This window comes from Bombina bombina, chromosome 7, assembly GCF_027579735.1.
Source record: "Bombina bombina isolate aBomBom1 chromosome 7, aBomBom1.pri, whole genome shotgun sequence".
NCBI lineage: Eukaryota > Metazoa > Chordata > Amphibia > Anura > Bombinatoridae > Bombina > Bombina bombina.
Genome location: NC_069505.1, coordinates 244,682,491 through 244,700,402, shown reverse-complemented (window position 1 = coordinate 244,700,402; position 17,912 = coordinate 244,682,491). Strand labels below are relative to the sequence as shown.

At 38.6% G+C, this 17,912-nt stretch overlaps 1 protein-coding gene across 1 annotated transcript in view; it reads left to right on the top strand.

The window, feature by feature from the left end:
- The window catches only part of LRIG1 (leucine rich repeats and immunoglobulin like domains 1), a 283,023-nt gene that overhangs the window by 103,960 nt on the left and 161,151 nt on the right, over window positions 1-17,912 (top strand). Inside the window, exon 3 of the mRNA XM_053720689.1 lies at window positions 1,236-1,310. Coding sequence (XP_053576664.1) covers window positions 1,236-1,310 — 75 coding nt within the window. The remainder of the gene's footprint in view (window positions 1-1,235; window positions 1,311-17,912) is intronic.

The following is a 17,912-nucleotide window of genomic DNA, read 5'->3' as shown; positions in this document are numbered from 1 at the left end:
CTAGTGGTTACTGATATTATTACTGTTTATTAGTAAAGCACTGAGTACACACGTAGGGTTATGTATGTGATATAGACATGTAGGCACACTAGTGGCTACTGATATTATTACTGTTTATTAGTAAAGCACTGAGTACACACGTAGGGTTATGTATGTGATATAGACCTGTAGGCACACTAGTGGTTACTGATATTATTACTGTTTATTAGTAAAGCACTGAGTACACACGTAGGGTTATGTATGTGATATAGACCTGTAGGCACACTAGTGGTTACTGATATTATTACTGTTTATTAGTAAAGCACTGAGTACACACGTAGGGTTATGTATGTGCGATATAGACCTGTAGGCACACTAGTGGTTACTGATATTATTACTGTTTATTAGTAAAGCACTGAGTACACACGTATGGTTATGTATGTGATATAGACCTGTAGGCACACTAGTGGTTACTGATATTATTACTGTTTATTAGTAAAGCACTGAGTATACACGTATGGTTATATATGTGATATAGACCTGTAGGCACACTAGTGGTTACTGATATTATTACTGTTTATTAGTAAAGCACTGAGTACACACGTAGGTTTATGTATGTGCGATATAGACCTGTAAGCACACTAGTGGCTACTGATATTATTACTGTTTATTAGTAAAGCACTGAGTACACACGTAGGGTTATGTATGTGCGATATAGACCTGTAAGCACACTAGTGGCTACTGATATTATTACTGTTTATTAGTAAAGCACTGAGTACACACGTAGGGTTATGTATGTGCGATATAGACCTGTAGGTACACTAGTGGTTACTGATATTATTACTGTTTATTAGTAAAGCACTGAGTACACACGTAGGGTTATGTATGTGCGATATAGACCTGTAGGCACACTAGTGGTTACTGATATTATTACTGTTTATTAGTAAAACACTGAGTACACACGTAGGGTGTATATGATATAGTTCTGCAGTGCTGAGTACATATGTAGACCTTTTTTATTGACTGACTGATCTTATGTCACTGTCTGCAAGTCAGTATAATACAATAAAATCTGATCAAATGCCCTGATTCTAGACTGGCTTTATCATTCTTTATTGTTGTCTCATTAGTATGTGATACAACTTTTTCTTTGTTTAAAAAATATCTATAGTGCTGAAGAAACATACGCTGTATTTGTGTTTTTGTATTATTACTTTGTAAGACCAATTCATTTTTCTCATTTTTTTTTATTTCAGGCAAGTGGGCTACAATGCTTTAACTGCAATTCCATCTATGGGATCTTCTTCCTCCAATATTATCTCACTGTCAATGTAAGTTCATTTTTTTGCTTTAGAATAGCCATGGTTAATGGATAATTAATAAATATATAATACCTTGATGATTGATTAAAGAAATATTATACTCGAAAAATGTTGAAACTAACAGGTTTTGCCTGTTTGTTCACAAATTATTCTGGACATAACTCACATGGTCACTGGTTGATTCTTCAAGTTATATTGATAGATAATGACACATTCCACAAATAAATTTCAAACAAATGTTTTCAGAATACCTTTTAGATGCATAATATATATATATAAAACGAAGGATGGTGTCTGGCCACAAGTATTGCTTGGTCTCTCTCTGTGAACACATTCAGTCGGTAGCCTTATTCCTTATAGAGAAATACCCTTATATTCTAGTCTGTATATGTCCCTGGAGTAATAAAGTTGGACATTTTGTGTTTGAATTAAATTCTAAGACCCACAAATGTGTGTTTGTGTGTGGGGGGGGGGGAATTAAAATGATCTAATCTTGTGTCCCCCATTCTTCCAATTTTTATTATTTATTTTTCTTTTTTTTTTTTTTTTTTTTATACATTTTGGTTTTCTGTCTTCTTTTTCCATTTAAAGAGTTGTAGAAATTTAAGAAAGAACATAGAAAATTAACTTAAAAATAAATTTATTTCTAATAACACGGTGAGTCCACGGATCATCATTAATTACTGTTGGGAATATCACTCCTGGCCAGCAGGAGGATTCATCTGGAAAATCTTTTCCTGTTCCGTAGAATTTTCTCAGGTATGGGAGAAGTTAAGGAAGCTTTTTCTCCCATCTCCTGTCTGTCATAAGCTGTCTCCTTTTAAATAGGAGCACGACGCAGCCAATGTAGTCAAGTGGTTAGCGCGTGGCTTTGCTATTCAAGGTTGTTGGTTCGTATCCAGCTTCTGACGCTGGATGTTCCTATTTAGTGCTTAACGTTTACTGATCAAAGAACCAGCAGACACAGGTTCTAATCCAATACAGAGCTTCTGCTCAGCAATCTCACACATAATCTTATGTGTGTTTTGTTAAAATTGGCAATCTGGACTTCTCTCCATATAAAGGATAGATGCTCTTTTAAGGTTGCAGTCCTTATGAACAAGGGCGGCATAATTTTGGTGCAACGCCTTGTAGGACTCTGAACTGGAGGACTCAGTGGGAAGTCCCAGAACAGAAAGGCTGTTAGGCCAATCTTTTATTCTGTGGCTCTTTCCCTTTGTCTTTCAAGCAGTCAGTCTGGATGAGGGGGAGGTTATTAAAGAAACCCGCAGCTAACTCTCATTCAGCAGGTAGGGTTTACCCCCGAGCCAGGATCTGATCCTGTAGGGGGCTATTATATCTGTTTTTCTCATACCTGGACACGAGAGGCCCTAGATTCCTAGGGGCTGTGGACAGATTTTTCCAGGGTTACGTATCGTAATTAAACTCCTTCCTCCCAGGAGCAGGTTCACCTCTCAAGAATAGCTGTACCTGGTTATGAGCGAGGCGTTTTATATATGTGTTGGTCCAAGAGGCTCAGTTCATGGTGATCATAGACCTGGAGCACATGTATGTTCAAGTTCCTGAGTTTTGCCTTTCTGTCAAACACTTTCAGTTTGTGGCTCTTTCCTTTGGCCTTGCCATAGCTCTCAGAGGGGGCTATTTTGCCAGTGATCAGGTTTCAGTGAATTGCTGTGATGACTTTTCTGGACGTCATAAGGTTCAGGCACCATCTTTTCAACAAGAAAACTCTCATACTGAGATCTTGTTGTTTTTCTTCATTCCACGGATGGAAGTGAATCTGAAGATGAGTTCCCTTGTTCCTGCTACAGGGGTAGTTTCTTAGGGACCATATTAGTTTCCCTATCTCGGAAAATATTTTTTTGACAGCGGTCAGAGAATAGTGGATTTTTTTCTCTTGCCTTTTCTTTTTGGCATTCTACTGTTTGGCCATTCTGTGCCTCAATATATGGAGGTAATTGGTCTGATGGTTGATTCCTTGGCTCGATTCCATCTGAGTATCTACTGTTATGCATGTTCAGATAGTGGACCAGGGGATTCTGTGGCTCTGTCTTGCAGGATAGATATAGAATTAGTGGTAGATCGCTCGCTTAGCTTGCGAGAGGTAGCGGGATAGTCACCCGCATTCTCCAGTTCTTAGGTGCTTCTGTCTCTCGGCTCATGCTTCCGGAGACTTTCCTGAGTAATAGTGTCCACGGTTGCAAGCCTGTTGGATGGTAATTGTGGACTTGGGAGGAGTCTGCTCTTCCCATAACCATTTTGGAGTTGAAAGCGATCTACATTGCTCTGATGGCTTTTCCTCAGTTGTCTTAACTGTTTTTTCCGGTTCTGGTTGTACAATTTAGTCTCAGTGGTTATGTTAACCACCTGGGAGGAACCTGGAGTTCCTTTGCCCTGATTGGCGTGGATTGTTCGGTGGGCGAACCCTCATAACGTTGTTTATCAGCTATACACATTTCAGGAGTAAATACCGGGAGCGGTCTTCTTGAGCAGTCAGATTTTTTTATCCCGGGGATTGGTTGCTTCTCCCAGATGTGTTCTCTAGGTTAACTCTCAATGAGGTGTGCTGGAGTTGGAGATGGCAGTACGCCAAGCTTCCAGGCTATGTTAAAGGTCTAGAGATCAGCAGGCTGCTCTGTTAAATTCCCTGGCATTGCATTGGGATTCACTCTGGCATCACTGTTTCTCGGTTTGCTCCTCTTCCACAAATCATTGTTCGTATCAAACAGAAGAGGCGTAGGTAATTCAGATTTTCCCTGCGTGCCTCGCAGAATCTGGTAGGCAGACCTAGAGGAGATGTTATCTCTTCACCTTGGAGACTGCCTCTGAGTAAGGACCTTCTGATCAGGGTCCCTTCTCTCATCCAAATTTAGTTTCTCTGAGGCTGTCTGCTCTGAGATTGAACGCTTAGTTCCCTCTAAGCCTGGGTTTTCGGATTCGGTCGTTGAGACTTTGATACAGGCTGGTAAGCCTGTGACTAGAGAGATTTACCATATAGTATTGGTGTGAATCCAGGGGCTACTCTTGGAGTAGAGTTAGGATTCCTAGAATTTTGTTTTTCTTTCATGTAATTAGCAAGAGTCCATGAGCTAGTGACGTATGGGATATACATTCCTACCAGGAGGGGCAAAGTTTCCCAAACCTCAAAATGCCTACAAATACACCCCTCACCACACCCACAAATCAGTTTTACAAACTTTGCCTCCTATGGAGGGGGTGAAGTAAGTTTGTGCTAGATTCTACGTTGATATGCGCTCCGCAGCAGGTTGGAGCCCGGTTTTCCTCTCAGCGTGCAGTGAATGTCAGAGGGATGTGAGGAGAGTATTGCCTATTTGAATTCAATGATCTCCTTCTACGGGGTCTATTTCATAGGTTCTCTGTTATCGGTCGTAGAGACTCCCTTTTCAGATCGACGATATACTCTTATAGATACCATTACCTCTACTGATTCTCGTTTCAGTACTGGTTTGGCTTTCTACTACATGTAGATGAGTGTCCTGGGGTAAGTAAGTCTTGTTTTCTGTGACACTCTAAGCTATGTTTGGGCACTTTTATATAAAGTTCTAAATATATGTATTCAAACATTTATTTGCCTTGACTCAGGATGTTCAACGTTCCTTATTTCAGACAGTCAGTTTCATATTTGGGATAATGCATATGAATAAATCAATTTTTTTCTTACCTTAAAATTTTACTTTTTTTCCTGTGGGCTGTTAGGCTCGCGGGGGCTGAAAATGCTTCATTTTATTGCGTCATTCTTGGCGCAGACTTTTTTGGCGCAAATTTTTTTTTCTGTTTCCGGCGTCATACGTGTCGCCGGAAGTTGCGTCATTTTTGACGTTTTATTGCACCAAAAGTGTCGGCGTTCCGGATGTGGCGTCATTTTTGGCGCCAAATAATGTGGGCGTCTTTTTTTGGCGCTAAAAAATATGGGCGTCACTTTTGTCTCCACATTATTTAAGTCTCATTATTTATTGCTTCTGGTTGCTAGAAGCTTGTTCACTGGCATTTTTTTCCCATTCCTGAAACTCATTTAAGGAATTTGATAAATTTTGCTTTATATGTTGTTTTTTCTATTACATATTGCAAGATGTCCCAGATTGACACTGAGTCAGAAGATACTTCTGGAAAAACGCTGCCTGGTGCTGGATCTACCAAAGTTAAGTGTATCTGTTGTAAACTTGTGGTATCTGTTCCTCCAGCTGTTGTTTGTAATGAATGTCATGACAAACTTGTTAATGCAGATAATATTTCCTTTAGTAATGTTACATTACCTGTTGCGGTTCCGTCAACATCTAATACTCAGAGTGTTCCTGTTAACATAAGAGATTTTGTTTCTAAATCCATTAAGAAGGCTATGTCTGTTATTCCCCCTTCTAGTAAACGTAAAAGGTCTTTTAAAACTTCTCATTTTTCAGATGAATTTTTAAATGAACATCATCATTCTGATTCTGATAGTGGTTCCTCTGGTTCAGAGGATTCTGTTTCAGAGGTTGATGCTGATAAATCTTCATATTTATTCAAAATGGAATTTATTCGTTCTTTACTTAAAGAGGTCTTAATTGCATTAGAAATAGAGGATTCTGGTCCTCTTGATACTAAATCTAAACGTTTAAATAAGGTTTTTATATCTCCTGTAGTTATTCCAGAAGTTTTTCCTGTCCCTGATGCTATTTCTGAAGTAATCTCCAGGGAATGGAATAATTTGGGTAATTCTTTTACTCCTTCTAAACGTTTTAAGCAATTATATCCTGTGCCATCTGACAGATTAGAATTTTGGGACAAAATCCCTAAGGTTGATGGGGCTGTCTCTACTCTTGCTAAACGTACTACTATTCCTACGGCAGATAGTACTTCCTTTAAGGATCCTTTAGATAGGAAGATTGAATCCTTTCTAAGAAAAGCTTACTTATGTTCGGGTAATCTTCTTAGACCTGCTATATCTTTAGCGGATGTTGCTGCAGCTTCAACTTTTTGGTTAGAAGCTTTAGCGCAACAAGTAACAGATCATAATTCTCATAGCATTGTTAATCTTCTTCAACATGCTAATAACTTTATTTTTGATGCCATCTTTGATATCATTAGAGTTGATGTCAGGTATATGTCTCTAGCTATTTTAGCTAGAAGAGCTTTATGGCTTAAAACTTGGAATGCTGATATGTCTTCTAAGTCAACTTTGCTTTCCCTTTCTTTCCAGGGTAATAAATTATTTGGTTCTCAGTTGGATTCTATTATCTCAACTGTTACTGGAGGGAAAGGAACTTTTTTACCACAGGATAAAAAATCTAAAGGTAAATTTAGGTCTAATAATCGTTTTCGTTCCTTTCGTCACAATAAGGAACAAAAGCCTGATCCTTCACCCACAGGAGCGGTGTCAGTTTGGAAACCATCTCCAGTCTGGAATAAATCCAAGCCTTTTAGAAAACCAAAGTCAGCTCCCAAGTCCACATGAAGGTGCGGCCCTCATTCCAGCCCAGCTGGTAGGGGGCAGATTACGATTTTTCAAAGAAATTTGGATCAATTCAATTCACAATCTTTGGATTCAAAACATTGTTTCAGAAGGGTACAGAATTGGCTTCAAGATAAGGCCTCCTGCAAAGAGATTTTTTCTTTCCCGTGTCCCAGTAAATCCAGCGAAGGCTCAAGCATTTCTGAAATGTGTTTCAGATCTAGAGTTGGCTGGAGTAATTATGCCAGTTCCAGTTCTGGAACAGGGGCTGGGGTTTTATTCAAATCTCTTCATTGTACCAAAGAAGGAGAATTCCTTCAGACCAGTTCTGGATCTAAAAATATTGAATCGTTATGTAAGGATACCAACATTCAAAATGGTAACTATAAGGACTATCCTGCCTTTTGTTCAGCAAGGGCATTATATGTCCACAATAGATTTACAGGATGCATATCTGCATATTCCGATTCATCCAGATCACTATCAGTTTCTGAGATTCTCTTTCCTAGACAAGCATTACCAGTTTGTGGCTCTGCCGTTTGGCCTAGCAACAGCTCCAAGAATTTTTACAAAGGTTCTCGGTGCCCTTCTGTCTGTAATCAGAGAACAGGGTATTGTGGTATTTCCTTATTTGGACGATATCTTGGTACTTGCTCAGTCTTCACATTTAGCAGAATCTCATACGAATCGACTTGTGTTGTTTCTTCAAGATCATGGTTGGAGGATCAATTTACCGAAAAGTTCATTGATTCCTCAGACAAGGGTAACCTTTTTAGGTTTCCAGATAGATTCAGCGTCCATGACTCTGTCTCTGACAGACAAGAGACGTCTAAAATTGATCTCAGCTTGTCGAAACCTTCAATCACAATCATTCCCTTCGGTAGCCTTATGCATGGAAATTCTAGGTTTTATGACTGCTGCATCGGACGCGATCCCCTTTGCTCGTTTTCACATGCGACCTCTTCAGCTCTCTATGCTGAACCAGTGGTGCAGGGATTACACAAAGATATCTCAATTAATATCTTTAAAACCGATTGTACGACACTCTCTGACGTGGTGGACAGATCACCATCGTTTAGTTCAGGGGGCTTCTTTTGTTCTTCCGACCTGGACTGTAATTTCAACAGATTCCAGTCTGACAGGTTGGGGAGCTGTTTGGGGGTCTCTGGCAGCACAAGGGGTTTGGGAATCTCAGGAGGTGAGATTACCAATCAATATTTTGGAACTCCGTGCAATTTTCAGAGCTCTTCAGTCATGGCCTCTTCTAAAGAGAGAATCGTTCATTTGTTTCCAGACAGACAATGTCACAACTGTGGCATACATCAATCATCAAGGAGGGACTCACAGTCCTCTGGCTATGAAAGAAGTATCTCGAATACTGGTATGGGCGGAATCCAGCTCCTGTCTAGTTTCTGCGGTTCATATCCCAGGTATAGACAATTGGGAAGTGGATTTCCTCAGTCGCCAAACGTTACATCCGGGCGAATGGTCTCTTCACCCAGAGGTATTTTTTCAGATTGTTCAAATGTGGGGACTTCCAGAAATAGATCTGATGGCTTCTCATCTAAACAAGAAACTTCCCAGGTATCTGTCCAGATCCAGGGATCCTCAAGCGGAAGCAGTGGATGCATTGTCACTTCCTTGGAAGTATCATCCTGCCTATATCTTTCCGCCTCTAGTTCTTCTTCCAAGAGTAATCTCCAAGATTCTGAAGGAATGCTCGTTTGTTCTGCTGGTGGCTCCAGCATGGCCTCACAGGTTTTGGTATGCGGATCTTGTCCGGATGGCCTCTTGCCAACCGTGGACTCTTCCGTTAAGACCAGACCTTCTGTCGCAAGGTCCTTTTTTCCATCAGGATCTCAAATCCTTAAATTTAAAGGTATGGAGATTGAACGCTTGATTCTTAGTCAAAGAGGTTTCTCTGACTCTGTGATTAATACTATGTTACAGGCTCGTAAATCCGTATCTAGGAAGATATATTATAGAGTCTGGAAGACTTACATTTCTTGGTGTCTTTCTCATCATTTTTCCTGGCATTCTTTTAGAATTCCGAGAATTTTACAGTTTCTGCAGGATGGTTTGGATAAAGGTTTGTCTGCAAGTTCCTTGAAAGGACATATCTTCTCTTTCTGTTCTTTTTCACAGAAAGATTGCTAATCTTCCTGATATTCATTGTTTTGTACAAGCTTTGGTTCGTATAAAACCTGTCATTAAGTCAATTTCTCCTCCTTGGAGTTTGAATTTGGTTCTGGGGGCTCTTCAAGCTCCTCCGTTTGAACCTATGCATTCATTGGATATTCAATTACTTTCTTGGAAAGTTTTGTTTCTTTTGGCCATCTCTTCTGCTAGAAGAGTTTCTGAATTATCTGCTCTTTCTTGTGAGTCTCCTTTTCTGATTTTTCATCAGGATAAGGCGGTGTTGCGAACTTCTTTTAAATTTTTACCTAAGGTTGTGAATTCTAACAACATTAGTAGAGAAATTGTGGTTCCTTCATTATGTCCTAATCCTAAGAATTCTAAGGAGAGATCATTGCATTCTTTGGATGTAGTTAGAGCTTTGAAATATTATGTTGAAGCTACTAAGACTTTCCGAAAGACTTCTAGTCTATTTGTTTCTTTGGCATCTTGGTTGAAATCTTTAATTCATCATGCTTATGTCGAGTCGGGTAAAACTCTGCCTCAAAGGATTACAGCTCATTCTACTAGGTCAGTTTCTACTTCCTGGGCGTTTAGGAATGAACCTTCGGTTGATCAGATTTGCAAAGCAGCAACTTGGTCTTCTTTGCATACTTTTACTAAATTCTACCATTTTGATGTGTTTTCTTCTTCTGAAGCAGTTTTTGGTAGAAAAGTACTTCAGGCAGCTGTTTCAGTTTGATTCTTCTGCTTATAATTTCAGTTTTTTTCATTATAAGATTTAAACTTTATTTTGGGTGTGGATTATTTTCAGCGGAATTGGCTGTCTTTATTTTATCCCTCCCTCTCTAGTGACTCTTGCGTGGAAGATCCACATCTTGGGTAGTCATTATCCCATACGTCACTAGCTCATGGACTCTTGCTAATTACATGAAAGAAAACATAATTTATGAAAGAACTTACCTGATAAATTCATTTCTTTCATATTAGCAAGAATCCATGAGGCCCACCCTTTTTTTGTGGTGGTTATGATTTTTTTGTATAAAGCACAATTATTCCAATTCCTTATTTTTTATGCTTTCGCACTTTTTTCTTATCACCCCACTTCTTGGCTATGCGTTAAACTGATTTGTGGGTGTGGTGAGGGGTGTATTTGTAGGCATTTTGAGGTTTGGGAAACTTTGCCCCTCCTGGTAGGAATGTATATCCCATACGTCACTAGCTCATGGACTCTTGCTAATATGAAAGAAATGAATTTATCAGGTAAGTTCTTACATAAATTATGTTTTTCTCCAGGAGGGTCTGGAGAAAGGTTTGTCAGCAAGTACTCTGAAGGATTTCTGCCTTGTCTATTTTGTTAAGCGTCTGGCAGATGTGCAATCCTTTTGTCAGGCCTTTGTCAGAATCAGGCCTGTGTTTAAATCTGTTACTCCTCCAGGAGTCTTAACCTTGTTTTTAGAGTTTTACAGCAGGTTCCGTTTGAGCCTATGCATTCCTTAGGTATTAAGATGTTGTCTTTGAAGGTTTAGTTTTTGTTGCCATTTCTTCTGCTCAGAGAGTATCTGAACTCTCTGCGTTACAGTATGATTCCCCTTACCTTATGTTTCATTCGGTTAAGGTGGCTCTGCTTACTAAGTTAGGTTTCCTTCCTAAGGTTGTCTTGGATAGGAATATTAATCAGGAAATCGTTGTTCCTTCTTTGTGTCTTAACCCTTCTTCTCATAAGAAGCGTTTGTTGCACAACCTAGATGTGGTGCGTGCGCCGTATTTCTTCATGCAGGCGACTAAGGACTTTCGCCAGTCTTCTGTTTTGTTTGTCTGTTTCTCTGAGAAACGCAAGGGCCAGAAAGCTACGGCTACTTCTTTCGATCTGGCTTAAGAGGATAATTTGTTTGGCCTTTGAATCTGCTGAACGGCAGCCTCCTGACAGAATAATGGTTCACTCTACGAGGGCTGTTTCTTTTTCCTGGGCCTTCAAAAATGAAGCTTCTGGGGAACAGATTTGCAAGGCTGTAACTTGGTCCTCTCTACATACTTTTGCCTCGGCTGGGGTTTCTTTTGGAAGTAGGGTTCTTCAAGCAGTGGTGACTTCTGTTTAGGTTACCTGTCTTGTCCCTCCCTTATCATCTGTGTCCTCTAGCTTGGGTATTGATTCCCAACAGTAATTAATGATGATCCGTGGACTCACCGTGTCATTAGAAAGAAAACAAAATTTATGCTTACCTGATAAATTTATTTATTTCTTGATACGGTGAGTCCACGGCCAGCCCAATTTTTTCAGACAGTTTTTTGTTATATAAACCTCAGGCACCTCTGCACCTTGTGTTGTTTCCTTTCCTTTTCCTTCGGTGGAATGACTGGGGTTTGTGGGAAGCGAAGTGATACTTAACAGCTTTGCTGTGGTGCTCTTTGCCTCCTCCTGCTGGCCAGGAGTGATATTCCCAACAGTAACTAATGATGATCCATGGATTCACTGTGTCAAGAAAAAAAAGGAATTGATCAGGTATGCATATATATATATATATTTTTAAATCAAGCTAATTTTTACATGTCCCTAAGCAACTTATCCCAAGTTCTATCCATAGCCGATAAGTATATAATGTACAATGCGTTTTGTAAATATTAAATTTTTACTCCCAAATATAAACAATGTTACCTATGGCACAAGTTGCATACGGAATCTTCTATCCCTTTCATACTCCCTGGTCCCTGCCAAATAATGTAATGTGATTCTTAATTACATCCCATGTGAACACATTACATCAGCTGTCATATCGCTGATAACATTACATGTAACATTACATCAGCTGTCATATCGCTGATAACATTACATGTAACATTACATCAGCTGTCATCGCTGATAACATTATATGTAACATTACATTAGCTGTCATATCGCTGGTAACATTACATGTAACATTACATCAGCTGTCATATCGCTGATAACATTATATGTAACATTACATCAGCTGTCATATCACTGATAACATTACATGTAACATTACATCAGCTGTCATATCGCTGATAACATTATATGTAACATTACATCAGCTGTCATATCGCTGATAACATTATATGTAACATTACATCAGCTGTCATATCGCTGATAACATTATATGTAACATTACATCAGCTGTCATATCGCTGATAACATTATATGTAACATTACATCAGCTGTCATATCGCTGATAACATTATATGTAACATTACATCAGCTGTCATATCGCTGATAACATTATATGTAACATTACATCAGCTGTCATATCGCTGATAACATTATATGTAACATTACATCAGCTGTCATATCGCTGATAACATTATATGTAACATTACATTAGCTGTCATATCGCTGATAACATATGTAACATTACATCAGCTGTCATATCGCTGATAACATTACATGTAACATTACATCAGCTGTCATATCGCTGATAACATTACATGTAACATTACATCAGCTGTCATATCGCTGATAACATTACATGTAACATTACATCAGCTGTCATATCGCTGATAACATTACATCAGCTGTCATATCGCTGATAACATTACATGTAACATTACATCAGCTGTCATATCGCTGATAGCATTACATGTAACATTACATCAGCTGTCATATCGCTGATAACATTACATGTAACATTACATCAGCTGTCATATCGCTGGTAACATTACATCAGCTGTCATATCGCTGATAACATTACATGTAACATTACATCAGCTGTCATATCGCTGATAACATTATATGTAACATTACATCAGCTGTCATATCGCTGATAACATTATATGTAACATTACATCAGCTGTCATATCGCTGATAACATTATATGTAACATTACATCAGCTGTCATATCGCTGATAACATTATATGTAACATTACATCAGCTGTCATATCGCTGATAGCATTACATGTAACATTACATCAGCTGTCATATCGCTGATAACATTATATGTAACATTACATCAGCTGTCATATCGCTGATAACATTATATGTAACATTACATCAGCTGTCATATCGCTGATAACATTATATGTAACATTACATCAGCTGTCATATCGCTGATAGCATTATATGTAACATTACATCAGCTGTCATATCGCTGATAACATTATATGTAACATTACATCAGCTGTCATATCGCTGATAACATTATATGTAACATTACATCAGCTGTCATATCGCTGATAGCATTACATGTAACATTACATCAGCTGTCATATCGCTGATAGCATTACATGTAACATTACATCAGCTGTCATATCGCTGATAACATTACATGTAACATTACATCAGCTGTCATATCGCTGATAACATTACATGTAACATTACATCAGCTGTCATATCGCTGATAACATTATATGTAACATTACATCAGCTGTCATATCGCTGATAGCATTACATGTAACATTACATCAGCTGTCATATCGCTGATAACATTATATGTAACATTACATCAGCTGTCATATCGCTGATAACATTATATGTAACATTACATCAGCTGTCATATCGCTGATAACATTATATGTAACATTACATCAGCTGTCATATCGCTGATAGCATTATATGTAACATTACATCAGCTGTCATATCGCTGATAACATTATATGTAACATTACATCAGCTGTCATATCGCTGATAACATTATATGTAACATTACATCAGCTGTCATATCGCTGATAGCATTACATGTAACATTACATCAGCTGTCATATCGCTGATAGCATTACATGTAACATTACATCAGCTGTCATATCGCTGATAACATTACATGTAACATTACATCAGCTGTCATATCGCTGATAACATTACATGTAACATTACATCAGCTGTCATATCGCTGATAACATTATATGTAACATTACATCAGCTGTCATATCGCTGATAACATTATATGTAACATTACATTAGCTGTCATATCGCTGATAACATTATATGTAACATTACATCAGCTGTCATATCGCTGATAACATTATATGTAACATTACATCAGCTGTCATATCGCTGATAACATTATATGTAACATTACATCAGCTGTCATATCGCTGATAACATTACATGTAACATTACATAAGCTGTCATATCGCTGATAACTTTACATGTAACATTACATCAGCTGTCATATCGCTGATAACATTACATGTAACATTACATCAGCTGTCATATCGCTGATAACATTACATGTAACATTGCATTAGCTGTCATATCGCTGATAACATATGTAACATTACATCAGCTGTCATATTGCTGATAACATATGTAACATTACATCAGCTGTCATATCGCTGATAACATTATATGTAACATTACATTAGCTGTCATATCGCTGATAACATATGTAACATTACATCAGCTGTCATATCGCTGATAACATTACATGTAACATTACATCAGCTGTCATATCGCTGATAACATATGTAACATTACATCAGCTGTCATATCGCTGATAACATTACATGTAACATTACATCAGCTGTCATATCGCTGATAACATTACATGTAACATTACATCAGCTGTCATATCGCTGATAACATATGTAACATTACATCAGCTGTCATATCGCTGATAACATATGTAACATTACATCAGCTGTCATATCGCTGATGACATTACATGTAACATTACATCAGCTGTCATATCGCTGATAACATTATATGTAACATTACATCAGCTGTCATATCGCTGATAACATATGTAACATTACATCAGCTGTCATATCGCTGATAACATTATATGTAACATTACATCAGCTGTCATATCGCTGATAACATTACATGTAACATTACATTAGCTGTCATATCGCTGATAACATTATATGTAACATTACATCAGCTGTCATATCGCTGATAACATTATATGTAACATTACATCAGCTGTCATATCGCTGATAACATTATATGTAACATTACATCAGCTGTCATATCGCTGATAACATTACATGTAACATTACATCAGCTGTCATATCGCTGATAACATTATATGTAACATTACATCAGCTGTCATATCGCTGATAGCATTACATGTAACATTACATCAGCTGTCATATCGCTGATAACATATGTAACATTACATCAGCTGTCATATCGCTGATAACATTACATGTAACATTACATCAGCTGTCATATCGCTGATAACATTACATGTAACATTACATCAGCTGTCATATCGCTGATAACATTACATGTAACATTACATTAGCTGTCATATCGCTGATAACATATGTAACATTACATCAGCTGTCATATCGCTGATAACATTATATGTAACATTACATTAGCTGTCATATCGCTGATAACATATGTAACATTACATCAGCTGTCATATCGCTGATAACATTACATGTAACATTACATCAGCTGTCATATCGCTGATAACATTACATGTAACATTACATCAGCTGTCATATCGCTGATAACATTACATGTAACATTACATCAGCTGTCATATCGCTGATAACATTATATGTAACATTACATCAGCTGTCATATCGCTGATAACATTACATGTAACATTACATCAGCTGTCATATCGCTGATAACATTACATGTAACATTACATTAGCTGTCATATCGCTGATAACAGCCATGAAACTGCACAACTCTGTAGGAACAACAGAAGATCTTTGTTATAATTGTCTCGGTACATCTGTTTCTACTACTAGATTTCATGCAATAGAAAATACAAGTTTTTAACCAAATGCTCTTTTTTATTATGTGTTTATCTTCCTGAACATCTTTCTGCTCCAAAGTCTGATTATTGCCAGTGAATGGAGTATATGCATGTATGCCTGATTTGCTCACTAGCTGTGAACTCATCTAAAGTGGTATAGGAGCAGACCTTTTGACTATTCAGGGGTAAAAGTGCATTTTATATTTACACTGAAAAGTCTATATTATAGCTGTCCCAGTATCAGCACAAGTGAGTTAAAGCAACATTAAAAATGTTAAGTTCTGCGTAGTAAAACAACTTTGCATTATATTTTCATGATTTATTTTGCCCCCTTTTCATGTAGTTTAGCTCTAAAGATTTTGGATTTTCTACTTCTCAGAACTTAAAATGCACCCTGCTGACTTATCAAGGCTAACCCTTCTACATTTCTTTCCCTGATAATAAATGCAAAAATATTGCACCTTATACTAACATTATGATTGGATTGGCTCCTACAGATAGGCCAAATGTTGGATAGAGTTCATCTATTGATAGATAATTGCAGCATCAAGATGTTTTACAACATTTAGATTTGGCTGATGTTTCCATTTCCTGTGTGACTGAACTAGCAGGGAAATCCCTAAATTATTCTGAACTGTCAGTCATCTTTAAGAATTGGAGACAAGAAGCACACTTTCTAGCTGAAATGACATATATGACAACATTTCAAAACTAAAACCTGCAAAAGAAAGCGGTGTCTTGCGACCTGGGGGCATGGACCTGTGGCCTGGGGGCATGGACCTGTGGCCTGGGGGCATGGACCTGTGGCCTGGGGGCATGGACCTGTGGCCTGGGGGCATGGACCTGTGGCCTGGGGGCATGGACCTGTGGCCTGGGGGCATGGACCTGTGGCCTGGGGGCATGGACCTGTGGCCTGGGGGCATGGACCTGTGGCCTGGGGGCATGGACCTGTGGCCTGGGGGCATGGACCTGTGGCCTGGGGGCATGGACCTGTGGCCTGGGGGCATGGACCTGTGGCCTGGGGGCATGGACCTGTGGCCTGGGGGCATGGACCTGTGGCCTGGGGGCATGGACCTGTGGCCTGGGGGCATGGACATGTGGCCTGGACCTGTGGCCGGGGGCATGGACTTGTGGCCTAGGGCCGTGTCTGAGCAGTCAACGGTAAAGACTGAGTGATATAGGGTTAGGCGTGTCTGTGTGTGGTCCAGAGACCATATGGGCAGCAATGCGTTGCTAATCACGGGGTTTGGTTGCTCTTCTTGTATTGGCAGCCCCATCACTCTATGTATATAAGAGGCGGAGCATAGGACTGAGCCCCCATATTGGGACAATGTCATGCTCTGTAGTTATCATAAGGAACCGATAAGGCACTGAATATATGTATCAGCTGTCTATTGTGCTTGTGAATCAGATCTGTGTGACCATAATCTAAAGCAAGTGTGACGTTGTCTATTGACTTGCATTTTAGCTAACTAGTGATGTGTCCTGCACAACTCCACGGGATAGAGGACAATGTTATATATATGACTCACATGAACTAGCAGTCTCCTGTTGTGAAAAGCTTTTGAAAAGCATGTGATAAGAGGCTGTCTGTAGTGACTTAGAAAGAGGCAGACATTTAGAGGTTTAAATGTTATAAAGTATATTAATCTAACAATGTTGGTTGTGCAAAGCTGAGAATGGGTAGTAAAGGAGTTATCTATCTTTTTAAACAATAATAATTTTAGTGTTGACTGTCTCTTTAACACCAGCTCAGTATTGTCCATTGAAGAGACGTTAAACTCTATGAAATCAGAGACAAAATGTTTAATTAAGCAAAGAAAAATAATAATGCAATGTGCATTCATTTTTATTTTGCTTCAGATAATTAACCTCTAATAACTATGCTCTTTCTACTTTTCCTGGAGAGGCTGCAGTGCCCATGCCTAAGCATGCTGAAGTTTATGTAAACATGCTGCATGCTACACAGTGATTCCTGAAAACATGAGCCCATTTACATATTTATTTCTGATTGACCACAGCAGAGGAGACCATATTAACACATTCAAGAGGGGCTTTAAGAGTTTGCCTGAGCTTTTCGGAAATAGCAAAAATGCCATTTTGTTCACACACTACCAGTTAAAGGGACAGTCTAGTCCAAAGCAAACTTTCATTATTCAGATAGGGCATGTCATTTTAAACAAATTTCCCATTTACTTCTATCACCAATTTTACTTTGTTCTCTTGGTATTCTTAGTTAAAAGCTAAAGCTAGGAGGTTCATATGCTAATTTCCAAGCCCTTGAAGGTCGCCTCTTAGCTCAGGGCATTTTGACAGTTTTTACCACCAGAGGGTGTTAGTTCATGTGTTTCATATAG